The following is a 12,412-nucleotide window of genomic DNA, read 5'->3' as shown; positions in this document are numbered from 1 at the left end:
TGATGAAAATAATCTGATGTTATATGACTATTTAAGAATACAAAACATATTAAAACTGTTCAGAAGTTTACATTAAATAATCACATTTCATTTTAAAGTTATTTGTATATTTGGGAATTTAACCACTTGTGTTAAAGTGTCATATTTTTGTATATTAAAATGAATAATTGACAGTATGTGATGTTTCTTGAGAGGAATGTTGATTTCTGTCCAACACTGATGAATATAAACCGTTTTAAATGAATACAGTAATATTTAATAACAGAATGAATATAAAGCAGTGATCTGAGCAGCAGTTTGACTCACAGCGTCTCTGTCCGTCTGAATCGGAATCCGCCATGTTGGCGTGTCCTCGTCCTCCGGCAGGTTAATTAAGTCTTTATTTGTCCTCACGGAGACTAAATCGTGTCTTTCTGGTCTCCACAGTTTAAACTCGATTCTTAAAAACGGGTCAAACTGTTTTTGTCTCAGTCTCACTTTGAATCTGTCCGTCGTCGCGCGGAGCTGCTGCTTCCTCCCTGAAGTTTGAAAGGTCCCGCCGCTCTCTGATTGGTCCAACGACCAGCCGCTGCTCCCATTGGTTGAAGCGGTGCAGCATTGCATTGTGGTCTATGTATTTTTCCGACGTTAAAATAAACGACAACGTTCTTGTTTTAAAGGAAGTTGTTTGAGATGAGATGAGATCAGACGATAGAATCTTAAACCGAGGAAATAAATGTAAATAAGAATTAAAATTCGAGTTAAATGAATAAAAATAATCATTTTTCAAAAGAACAACTTTCTTATTATACATATATAACTACAGTATATACACACACATATATATACATATATATATATATATATGGTCCAAACTCCTGTTTTCCTTGTAGCTGTTTCCCTGTTGCCATAGTAACCGAGTCAACTAAACCCACAGCAAATGCTGCTAAGCTAGCTGCTGCATTAAACAAGTTTAAATTAAAAACATATCGATCTGCCTTCAGCGCAAATATTGACACGTGAGCACGTGACGGCTGATGTGACGGATCTTCATCGAGAAACTGTGAGTGTTGTTTCACTGATAAAAGGTTAGCACTGTTAGCACTGTTAGCACTGTTAGCACTGTTAGCAGCAGCTAATGGTAATAACAGAGGTGTCAATAACGTCAATGAAAGTAACAGCAGGTCACGTTTATTAATAACTGTTCAAACGTAACGTTATTAATAAAAATATTATTATCATTATTAATAGATTCTGACTTCAGTCTGAGAATAAACTGCAGGAGGATTCATGAAGGAGAAAATAATCTAATTTTATATAAAAGCTTTATAATCCCACAGTGCAGAGTTATTATACTTTGTTTTTTATTTCATTTTTAATTTTGTTTCTAGTTCAGTTCATTTTGCAACTAATAATTATTTTCATTATCAATTAATCTGATGATCATTTTCTCAAATATGTTTGTTTTGTCCAAAACTCACAGATATTCAGTTTACTGTCAGAGAAGAGTAAAGAAACGAGAAAATATTCACATGTAAGAAGCTGAAATCAAAGAATTTTATTTATATTCATATTTAATCTTATTTATTTATTAAAAGAGTCCAGAGTGGGGCTGCTTATTTAGTTGAATTATTATTTAAAAATGTCCCATTTTACTTTTTATTCCTTTCAGTATAAGTTTAATATGAGGCAGTCTTTGTCAGAGTTAACAGGTTCAGAACAGATGTAATAACTCTACACTCTAATAACTTCATTCAGTGTTAAAATAGAAAGACACTTCCATAAAAAAAAAATCAATAAATAATACATAAGTAAAGACGTAAGATCTAAACAAGTGCAAATAAAACAAAAACAACAAAATAAAGAAGGAAGAAATGAAGCAGAAAAATGTCTTCAGTGAGTGGAAGACAAAATAAACAAAATGAAATAAAGTATTTACTTTGATTAAGGGATCTTTGGTGAATAATTCATTTATCTTTTTAAATTAAACGTTAAATTATTATTTTATCTTCACTGTGGATTAAAGTTGAGAAGTATTTGAGGTTCCTTCAGACTTCAGTCATATGTTCATGTGCTGACTCGTCCAGCAGGGGGCACCGTTAGCTTTAACTTTAGCTCTTAGCTTCACCAGCTGAAACCAAACAGGAAGAGCAAAGATGGGTTTTTAAAATAAAGTATTCCCATCGCCTTCACAAAAATAGTCAACAAAGAAGCCTCCACTCAAGGAGCTTTTAGTAGCTTTCAGTCAGGTCACATGATCTTCATCAGCAGGTTGGACACTAAGAAAAATGGAGGTGAGACTGTTTGATGTATAAAACATTTGGCAAAGCTTCAATTTAATCACATCTAATTTCTTTAAAAAAAAAATCAAACACTTTTCTTATTTAGCAAACAGAAACTTCACATGATTCTGTTTTATTTGATTTTACTTTTTAATGACCTGCACATTAATTTTAGATCAACTAAACTAAACCGTTTGTTTCAGGTCAAATTCAAATGAATGAACTGAATCCATCCTGACTTCCTGTCTGAAGAATTCACTTTGGATCTTAACAATTAAATATTATTGTTATCATATAATTATCAATCAAACCATCAGCTGATTAATTAATAAAGACAACTATTGTTATTAATGATGTTAGATGTTTTCATGTCTGTGTGTCTCTTCAGACTCTGCCCAGGTGAGTCCTCCTCCTGCAGGTCCAACATGGCGTCTGATGCATCTCCTCCAGGTGAGGATGAGGTGAAGGTGAAGAGGAGGACGAGGAGGAGGGAGCAGGACGTGAGGAGGAAGGAGGTTCAGGCGGTGCACATCGAGGAGTTAACGTCTGCTGGTCACAGAGCTCTGCAGGAGGGACGGACGGAGGACGCTCTGAGCTGCTTCAACACCGCGCTGAAGACTGCAGGACAGGTGAGACAGCTGAAGGTCAAAGGTCGTTAACAGGAGAGACAGCTGAAGGTCATAGGTTGTTAACAGGAGAGACAGCTGAAGGTCAAAGGTCTTTAAGAGGAGACACAGCTGAAGGTCAAAGGTCGTTAACAGGTGGGACAGCTGAAGGTCAAAGGTCGTTAACAGGTGGGACAGCTGAAGGTCAAAAGTCGTTAACAGGAGAGACAGCTGAAGGTCAAAGGTCGTTAACAGGAGAGACAGCTGGAGGTCAAAGGTCACTAACAGGAGAGACAGCTGATGGTCAAAAGTCGTTAACAGGAGAGACAGCTGAAGGTCAAAGGTCGTTAACAGGAGAGACACCTGAAGGTCAAAGGTCTTTAACAGGAGAGACAGCTGAAGGTCATAGGTCGTTAACAGGAGAGACAGCTGAAGGTCAAAGGTCATTAAGAGGAGACACAGCTGAAGGTCAAAGGTAATTAACAAGTGAGACAGCTGAAGGTCAAAGGTCGTTAACAGGAGAGACAGCTGAAGGTCAAAGGTCGTTAACAGGTGAGACAGCTGAAGGTCAAAAGTTGTTAACAGGAGAGACAGCTGAAGGTCAAAAGTCGTTAACAGGAGAGACAGCTGATGGTCAAAAGTTGTTAACAAGAGAGACAGCTGAAGGTCAAAGGTCTTTAACAGGAGAGAGAGCTGAAGGTCAAAGGTCGTTAACAGGAGAGAGAGCTGAAGGTCAAAGGTAGTTAACAGGAGAGAGAGCTGAAGGTCAAAGGTCGTTAACAGGAGAGACAGCTGATGGTCAAAAGTCGTTAACAGGTGAGACAGCTGAAGGTCAAAGGTCGTTCACAGGAGAGAGAGCTGAAGGTCAAAAGTCGTTAACAGGTGAGACAGCTGAAGGTCAAAGGTCATTCACAGGAGAGAGAGCTGAAGGTCAAAAGTCGTTAACAGGAGAGACAGCTGAAGGTCAAAAGTCGTTAACAGGAGACACAGCTGAAGGTCAAAGGTGGTTAACAGGAGAGACAGCTGATGGTCAAAAGTCGTTAACAGGTGAGACAGCTGAAGGTCAAAGGTCATTCACAGGAGAGAGAGCTGAAGGTCAAAAGTCGTTAACAGGAGACACAGCTGAAGGTCAAAGGTCGTTAACAGGAGAGAGAGCTGAAGGTCAAAAGTCGTTAACAGGAGACACAGCTGAAGGTCAAAGGTCGTTAACAGGAGAGACAGCTGAAGGTCAAAGGTCGTTAACAGGAGAGACAGCTGAAGATCAAAGGTCGTTAACAGGTGAGACAGCTGAAGGTCAAAGGTCGTTAACAGGAGAGACAGCTGAAGGTCAAAGGTCGTTAACAGGTGAGACAGCTGAAGGTCAAAGGTCGTTAACAGGAGAGACAGCTGAAGATCAAAGGTCGTTAACAGGAGAGACAGCTGAAGGTCAAAGGTCGTTAACAGGTGAGACAGCTGAAGGTCAAAGATCATTAACAAATGATTGTATTGATATTGAAGTGTCGATTTCCCATGATGCTCTGCTCCTCAGCTGCAGGACTCGCGGGTCGTCCGGGCGTGTTACTTTAACCTTGGCGCGGCCTACGTGGAGGCAGGTCAACCCAAGACAGGTTTGGACTTCCTGCGTCAGGCTCAGCCCGGACAGAAGGCTGACCGGCTGCCGGACCTCCAGTTCAACCTGGCACTGGCCCACAATGCACTGGGCCAGAGCCGAGAGGCCGCCGCCTATTTCCTGCAGGCCGCTCAGCTGTACAGGTCACAGGGAGATGGAGGCAGCGAGGGGGACGCCTGCATGGAGCTGAGCCGCTGCTACACCAGAGTCCAGGTGAGAACCTGAACCACAGGTGGAGACAGGTGACACATGTCAGGTGACAGCTGTGTGTGTGTGTGTGTGTGTGTGTTGCAGGACTGGTCTCTGGCGGTTCAGGGTTTCCTGCGGGCTGCAGAGAGTTACAGAGTGGCAGCCATGTTGGATTCTGCAGCTGATGCCTTCAAAGAGGCAGGAAGTCACATGATCCAATCAGATCAGTTCAGCCGTGATGACATCATCAGTGTACTGACGGAGTGTCTGAGTTTGACGGACAGAATTACCAACCTGAGGATTCTGGGTAATGTCTTTGCATTTAAGGTTGATTGATTGATTGATTTGATTGATTGATTGATTGATTGATTACTTATGTGCTGTGCAAGCCAAGTGCCAGGTAGGGACAGGTACCGTGTTGACACCTGGCAGTACAGGTTGGTCCTCAGAATTTCAGAGTGCACCTCACTGGTGCAGGAGGTGGAGGTACCAACTCGATGTAGTTGGTTTCTGCTCTACACACAGCACTGGTTCTGGAACCAGACCAAGCTGGACTCTCCTTGTGAGAGGCGTCGGCTGGGTGTGGGGATACACCCTGCACCATGTGACTGTGAGTCGCTGAAGGCTCTGACTGTTGTGTGTTCTTAGGCACAAACAGCAGTTCAGAGAATCCAGCCTTTCTGCAGTCTGTGGGTGGCGTCCTGGAAAGGGTGGTGTCCGGGGACGCCATGGTTCTACCGGGTGACTTCAGTGTTCATGTGGGCGACGATGGAGAAACCTGGAGAGGGTCGATTGGGAGGAACAGCCTGTCTGAACCAGAGTTCAGTTTTTTCTGATTGGATTTATGTGCTGGTCCTGGATTGACCATGTTGGATCATAAGGTGGTTCATAAGTGTACCTGGTACCAGAACACCTGAGGCCAAAGGTCAATAATCAGATACAGTGTGAGGGGCTCAAACATCCAGATGGAGCTCGGAGTAGAACTGCTGCTCCTTCATACTGAAAGGAGCCAGCTGAGGTGGTGCAGCATCGATCAGCATCTTCCTGTGGACGACTTCCTCTTGAGGTTTTGTTTAAATCCCACTGGAGTAGAACCAGAACTCTCTAGAGAGATTACACATCTCACCTGGTCTGGGAACCCTCAGGATCCCACAATACCCTGCTGCCACTGTAACCTGCCCCGATGGATAGATGGTGACTGGCCGACTGACTGACTGACTGGTTGATTCGTTGTTTGATTGATTGATTGGTTAATTGATTATCTGTCTGCTGCTCTGGTCCAGGTGAGCTGTACCTGTCAGTGGGCGTGTCTTACTGTCGGCTCAGGTGTTTCCAGGAGGCTGTGCAGTGTTTCCAGCAGGCTCTGGGCCCCGCAGCTCAGCGGCCCCCTCTGCTGGCCAAAGTGCTGCACAACCTGGGAGCCGCTCTGAACTCTGTGGGCCAGTTCAGACCTGCTGTGGGCTACCACAGGCTGGCTGCCGGACTCTACGGTTAGACACCATCACTCACCTGTCCGTCAATCCCACCATGTTATCCCTCAATACATTGGTACATTCCCTATAGGTAGTTATACATGTTTCTGTGTGTGCGCTCACTCAGGCTCTCTTGGTTGCCGTGGTGACCAGGCTCAGTGTTTCAGTAACTTGGCGTTTGCCTGCAGTCAGCTGGGTGATGAAGAGGAGGCAGCAGAGAACTTCATCCACGCTCTGCAGGGATTCAGAGACTCTGGTAACATCAGTAACTTCTTTATTTCTCTTTATTAATATTTATTATTGCTTATTAAGGCTTATTAATGTGTGTCAGAGACAGGCAGACAGACAGACAGACAGGCAGACAGACAGACAGACAGACAGACAGACAGACAGACAGGCAGAGGCTGATCTCCAGCAGAGAGGAAGAAGATCCAAAGAGATGTTAAAAGCAGAAATACTGAAATATTCAACGACAGCAGAAGAAAACAACTCTGTAACTGCTGCTTTAATGTCTGTACCTGTCTGTCTGTCTGTCTGTACCTGTCTGTCTATTTGTACCTGTCTGTTTGTCTGTCCATTTGTACCTGTCTGTCTATCTGTCCACAGAGGACCACCTGGCTCAGGTGCAGGTGTGTGAGTCGTTAGCAGAGTGTTACCTGAGGCAGAAGAAGCAGCAAAAAGCTGTTCAGCTCTACAAACAGGCTCTGACTGCTCTGTCTCACTGTCAGGTAACAACAACACACCTGTATATTAATGTGGGGGGGTCAAAGGTCAGAGGTCACAATACAACCGTTACATGTGTTCATTCATTCACACAATATTGCCTGACACCTGGAGGACTGTTTGTTTCAGTTCAGCCAATCAGGTTTTACACCAGTGCTTACATCATTCGAACCAAACACAGCTCTTTTTGTTTCTCTTCAGGACAGTTCTGGTTCTGTCCGGGATCGTCTGGTGGAACGACTGACTGCGGCTCTACAGCAGAGTCTGACTGTCAGTCTGCAGGTGTGATCACACCAACCAGGACACCACATCACACCTGTGACCAACCAGAACATCACATCACACCTGTGACCAACCAGAACATCACATCACACCTGTGACCAACCACAACACCACATCACACCTGCGACCAACCAGAACACCACATCACACCTGCGACCAACCAGAACACCACATCACACCTGTGACCAACCACAACACCACATCACACCTGCGACCAACCACAACACCACATCACACCTGTGACCAACCAGAACACCACATCACACCTGCGACCAACCACAACACCACATCACACCTGCGACCAACCACAACACCACATCACACCTGTGACCAACCACAACACCACATCACACCTGCGACCAACCAGAACACCACATCACACCTGCGACCAACCAGAACACCACATCACACCTGTGACCAACCACAACACCACATCACACCTGCGACCAACCACAACACCACATCACACCTGTGACCAACCAGAACACCACATCACACCTGTGACCAACCAGAACATCACATCACACCTGTGACCAACCACAACACCACATCACACCTGCGACCAACCAGAACACCACATCACACCTGCGACCAACCAGAACACCACATCACACCTGTGACCAACCACAACACCACATCACACCTGCGACCAACCACAACACCACATCACACCTGTGACCAACCAGAACACCACATCACACCTGCGACCAACCACAACACCACATCACACCTGCGACCAACCACAACACCACATCACACCTGCGACCAACCACAACACCACATCACACCTGTGACCAACCACAACACCACATCACACCTGCGACCAACCAGAACACCACATCACACCTGTGACCAACCGAAACACCACATCACACCTGCGACCAACCACAACACCACATCACACCTGTGACCAACCACAACACCACATCACACGTGTGACCAACCACAACACCACATCACACCTGTGACCAACCAGAACACCACATCACACCTGTGACCAACCAGAACACCACATCACACCCGCGACCAACCAGAACACCACATCACACCCGTGACCAACCAGAACACCACATCACACCTGCGACCAACCACAACACCACATCACACCTGTGACCAACCAGAACACCACATCACACCCGTGACCAACCACAACACCACATCACACCTGTGACCAACCACAACACCACATCACACCTGTGACCAACCAGAACACCACATCACACCCGTGACCAACCACAACACCACATCACACCCGCGACCAACCAGAATGTCACATCACACGTGCGACCAACCAGAACGCCACATCACACCTGCGACCAACCAGAACGCCACATCACACCTGCGACCAACCGAAACACCACATCACACCTGTGACCAACCACAACACCACATCACACGTGTGACCAACCACAACACCACATCACACCTGTGACCAACCAGAACACCACATCACACCTGTGACCAACCACAACACCACATCACACCTGCGACCAACCACAACACCACATCACACCCGTGACCAACCACAACACCACATCACACCTGCGACCAACCACAACACCACATCACACCTGCGACCAACCACAACACCACATCACACCTGCGACCAACCACAACACCACATCACACCCGCGACCAACCACAACACCACATCACACCCGTGACCAACCACAACACCACATCACACGTGTGACCAACCACAACACCACATCACACCTGTGACCAACCAGAACACCACATCACACCTGTGACCAACCACAACACCACATCACACCTGTGACCAACCACAACACCACATCACACCTGTGACCAACCACAACACCACATCACACCCGTGACCAACCACAACACCACATCACACCTGCGACCAACCAAAACGCCACATCACACCTGTGACCAACCAGAACATCACATCACACCTCAACCTGTTAAAGTAAAGTTATTATCAACCATCTGACAGGAGCGAGTTGTACTATTGATGTCATTTTCATTAATCACCACTCATTCTTTCCACATTCAGAGGCCACGCCCATTCATACCCCGCCTACTCAAACCACACCCACACAGCCCACCTGTTGGACACATGGTCAGGTAACAGCCAATCAGCTCTCACTGTCACTGAGACAGACCTGAGACAGAACATAAGAAACATCATTACAGCACTTTATCATTACTGACCTGATTCCGTCCTCACAGGAAGAATGACATCACACAGAGTCCAGGCAGAACGTCCAACCAGCAACCAGACGAGCAGAGGGGGGAGGGGCAAGGTGTGTCTCACCTGTCCCAGACTGTAACATGACACCACAGATAAATTCAAGACTGGACAGTCTGTGAGAACTTTATGTTTTCTTCTGCAAACATCAGTCATTTAAAATAAAAGTAATCAATGTAAACAAAAGATATGTTGCCATGGTAACAACTGTTTACATATGAACAGCCGTATGAGCCACAATACCTGGTCAGGTTACATCACTGTCAACTTTAATGACATCCAGCCCCATCTACATAACCTGTCTGTCTGTCTGTCTGTCTGTCTGTCTGTCTGTCTGTCTGTATGAACAGGATCAGAGCAGGAGGTCACAGGCAGACAGGAAGCAGCAGAGCATTGTGGGTCATCAGGGGGCGGAGCCACTGGGGGGCCTGATCACATGGTCAGGGTACCTGTGCTGCACAGGTAACAGCCACATTAAACATGTATGTTTGGTATGTGTGACCTCAGACGGGCCCTGAGCCAGAGGTTTGTTAACATCTGTGTCTGTGTTCCCAGTTCAGAGCCTTCAGAGCAGCTGCAGCACAGTGAGTTCTCCTCAGTTCTCCTCAGTTCTCCTCAGTTCTCTTATTGTTCTGATAGTTGTGTAGAACAGGAGCAGGTCCAGGTGATGATGTACCTGTGTGTGTTTACAGGTGAGCTGTGGACAGACAGACAGAACCGTCACACTGACAGGTAACTGACACCTGTCAATCAAATCAACGCCAACCTCATCTGTCAACAACAGCTGGATCCTGATTGGTTTGTTGTTTTCTGTCAGTGAAACCTCATTGGTCCAGGAGGCAGAGGCTCCACCCACCAGACCAGATGATGTCAGAGAGGCCACGCCCCCCGTAGCCAGGTGGAGGTCCCGGTTCTGTTCACTGATGTAGACTCACCTGCCTGATGGTGTTATTGATCAGGTATTGATTATAGACAGATCATCAGTGTGTCACTGATCACTGACCGAATATAAAGAGTCTGGTTTCCATGGAAACGCTGTCTCCAAGAAGGAAACTGTGCTGCTGAGGGCTGCTGTCATTTAAAAATGTTCAATACCAATATTGATACCAATTACTGACTTTGATATCAGTTCCTGAACCAAAAGGAAATGACATCATACGTGACTGGACGAACCTGAAGACGATTGGACTGATATCAGGAAATATTAATCAACACGACAACAAGCATGAAGAACTAACAGTAGTCTGTCTAAAACCAACGAAGAAGAACAACAAAGAGTGGATGACCTCACAGCTCGCCTTCACCTGTCACTCTGTAAACACACCATGTCAGCCGCTCCAGGCTGTCTGTCGCCATGGTGACAAGGACTCACTGACAAGCTAACAGGTTAGCTGCACTGGCTAACGTTAGCTAACAAACAGCACAAAGTTCATGTTGAAGTCTGTCCAGGAGGTTGTGATGTCATGGTCTCAACAGTTCACACAAAGTCGACCAATCTCCATGAATCCTGCACGACCTTGAAATTCTATTTAATTTTATTTAAAAGTGAACATTTTCTGGTCTCTTTACTTCTCTCTGACTGTAGACTGAATATATAAAAACATCTGAGGACGTCATCTTGAACTTTCAGACACACTGATCAATATTTTGAGACCAAACAGCTGATCGATTAATGGAGAAAATAGTGAAGCGATGAATCAGCAGTGAGAATGATGTTTGTTTTATCAGCAGTTACAGAAGTGTGACACAGAGCTGCAGGACAGCTGGGCTCCATACACTGAAAAACAATACAACATGTAGTAAAACTTCAACTGAAATTAAGATAATAAAAAAAAGCAGCTGATTGTCTCCTCGTTACCCAGAACTCTTTGTTCACTTTCTACTTCATTTACCTTTTATCTCAAAGCTTCACTGAGCTGCTGCTGCAGTAAAACAGTAAAATGATAAAGTTAGCTGGAGTTCTACACACACACACACACAGACACACACACACACACACACACACACACACACACACACACACACACACACACACACACACACCCTTTGAATGAAGTGATATTTAAAGTGAACACAGTTAAACGTCTCTTTTTCTCCTCATATCGACACAAAGAGCAGAAAATATGCAAATGTGCAGCTGATTAAAGATGGTGAAGGTTCAGAGAGTGTGAGTGTTTTCATTTCCATCAGTTATAAGTCTGACCTCATACACACACACACACACACACACACACACACACTCATTCACTGACTTCTCTTCTTAATGTGACGAGTCTGCATGAAGAAAACACTCAAACATTTTTCCTGTGATGTAGTAAAACTCAACCTGGGGGCCACGTTAGAATCTGACAGGAGCTCAGGGGCCCCGTCATAAACAAACATTAATAATAACTTTATTTATCAGATCAAATGAATAAACTTTCTCACTCTGTCATTTCAAATTAAATGACTTATGAACTTATTGACACATGAACTTTGTGCACAGAGCGACAGATAAATAAATAAATAAATGTTTTTCTGTGTTTAATAAAGTTTGAAAGATTTTCTAGAACCTGAAACAGCTGAAACGTCTTCATCATGTGACCATGTTGGAACATACAGAAACACAAACCATAATTAATCTGCAGTAAACTGCTCCTGCACAGACCGAACGGAGAGAATAATGAAGCTGCTTTAGTGTCAAATAAACATTAACAGGATCAGAACGAACGCTGTTTCCATGAAGAGGTGTTCATGGTCTGCAACAAAACTTAGGTAGGTGGTCTGTGTCAAAGTAAGGTTTCCCAGCAGAACATTGTCCAAAGCATCACACTGCCTCCACCGTCTCGCCTTCTTCCCATAGTGCATCCTGGTGTCACGTGTTCCCCAGGTAAGCGACGCGCACACACCTGACCATCCACGTGATGTAAAGAAAACGTGACTCATCAGACCAGGCCACCTTCTTCCATTGCTCCGTGGTCCAGTTCTGATGGTCATGTGTCCATTGTTGGTGCGTTCGGCGGTGTGCGTTCGGTGGTGTGCGTTCGGCGGTGTGCGTTCGGCGGTGCACAGGGGTC

At 45.2% G+C, this 12,412-nt stretch overlaps 2 protein-coding genes across 2 annotated transcripts in view; one reads left to right on the top strand and one right to left on the bottom strand.

The window, feature by feature from the left end:
- Positions 1-511, bottom strand: part of iqgap3 (IQ motif containing GTPase activating protein 3) — a 26,610-nt gene extending 26,099 nt beyond the window's left edge. The window contains exon 1 of the mRNA XM_084714250.1: positions 307-511. Within this exon, the coding sequence (XP_084570376.1) occupies positions 307-340 (34 nt within the window). The 5' untranslated portion in view covers positions 341-511. The remainder of the gene's footprint in view (positions 1-306) is intronic.
- A 2,144-nt stretch (positions 512-2,655) lies between these two features.
- Positions 2,656-11,184, top strand: ttc24 (tetratricopeptide repeat domain 24). Its single transcript, XM_084714252.1, has 13 exons — positions 2,656-2,890; positions 4,395-4,688; positions 4,770-4,971; positions 5,948-6,154; positions 6,264-6,392; positions 6,743-6,864; positions 7,061-7,141; positions 9,162-9,232; positions 9,338-9,411; positions 9,707-9,818; positions 9,912-9,940; positions 10,049-10,088; positions 10,174-11,184. The coding sequence occupies exons 1-13, from the start codon at positions 2,687-2,689 to the stop codon at positions 10,283-10,285; spliced, it is 1,677 nt and encodes a 558-aa protein (XP_084570378.1). The 5' UTR covers positions 2,656-2,686; the 3' UTR covers positions 10,286-11,184.
- The last annotated feature ends 1,228 nt before the right edge of the window (positions 11,185-12,412 follow it).

This window comes from Lutjanus erythropterus, unplaced genomic scaffold (genome assembly GCF_056507025.1).
Source record: "Lutjanus erythropterus isolate fLutEry1 unplaced genomic scaffold, fLutEry1.hap2 Scaffold_170, whole genome shotgun sequence".
Lineage (NCBI taxonomy): Eukaryota > Metazoa > Chordata > Actinopteri > Lutjaniformes > Lutjanidae > Lutjanus > Lutjanus erythropterus.
Note: the sequence above shows the minus strand (reverse complement) of the source record. Positions and strands in the feature narration are given on the sequence as shown.

Bases quoted from the DNA above. Each gene is read 5' to 3' on its own strand.
- ttc24 (XM_084714252.1), top strand. From the start codon at position 2,687: ATGGCGTCTGATGCATCTCCTCCAGGTGAGGATGAGGTGAAGGTGAAG. The intron at 2,891-4,394 runs GTGAGACAGCTG...TCTGCTCCTCAG, and splicing joins CGCTGAAGACTGCAGGACAG to CTGCAGGACTCGCGGGTCGT. The intron at 7,142-9,161 runs GTGTGATCACAC...TTCCACATTCAG, and splicing joins GTCTGACTGTCAGTCTGCAG to AGGCCACGCCCATTCATACC.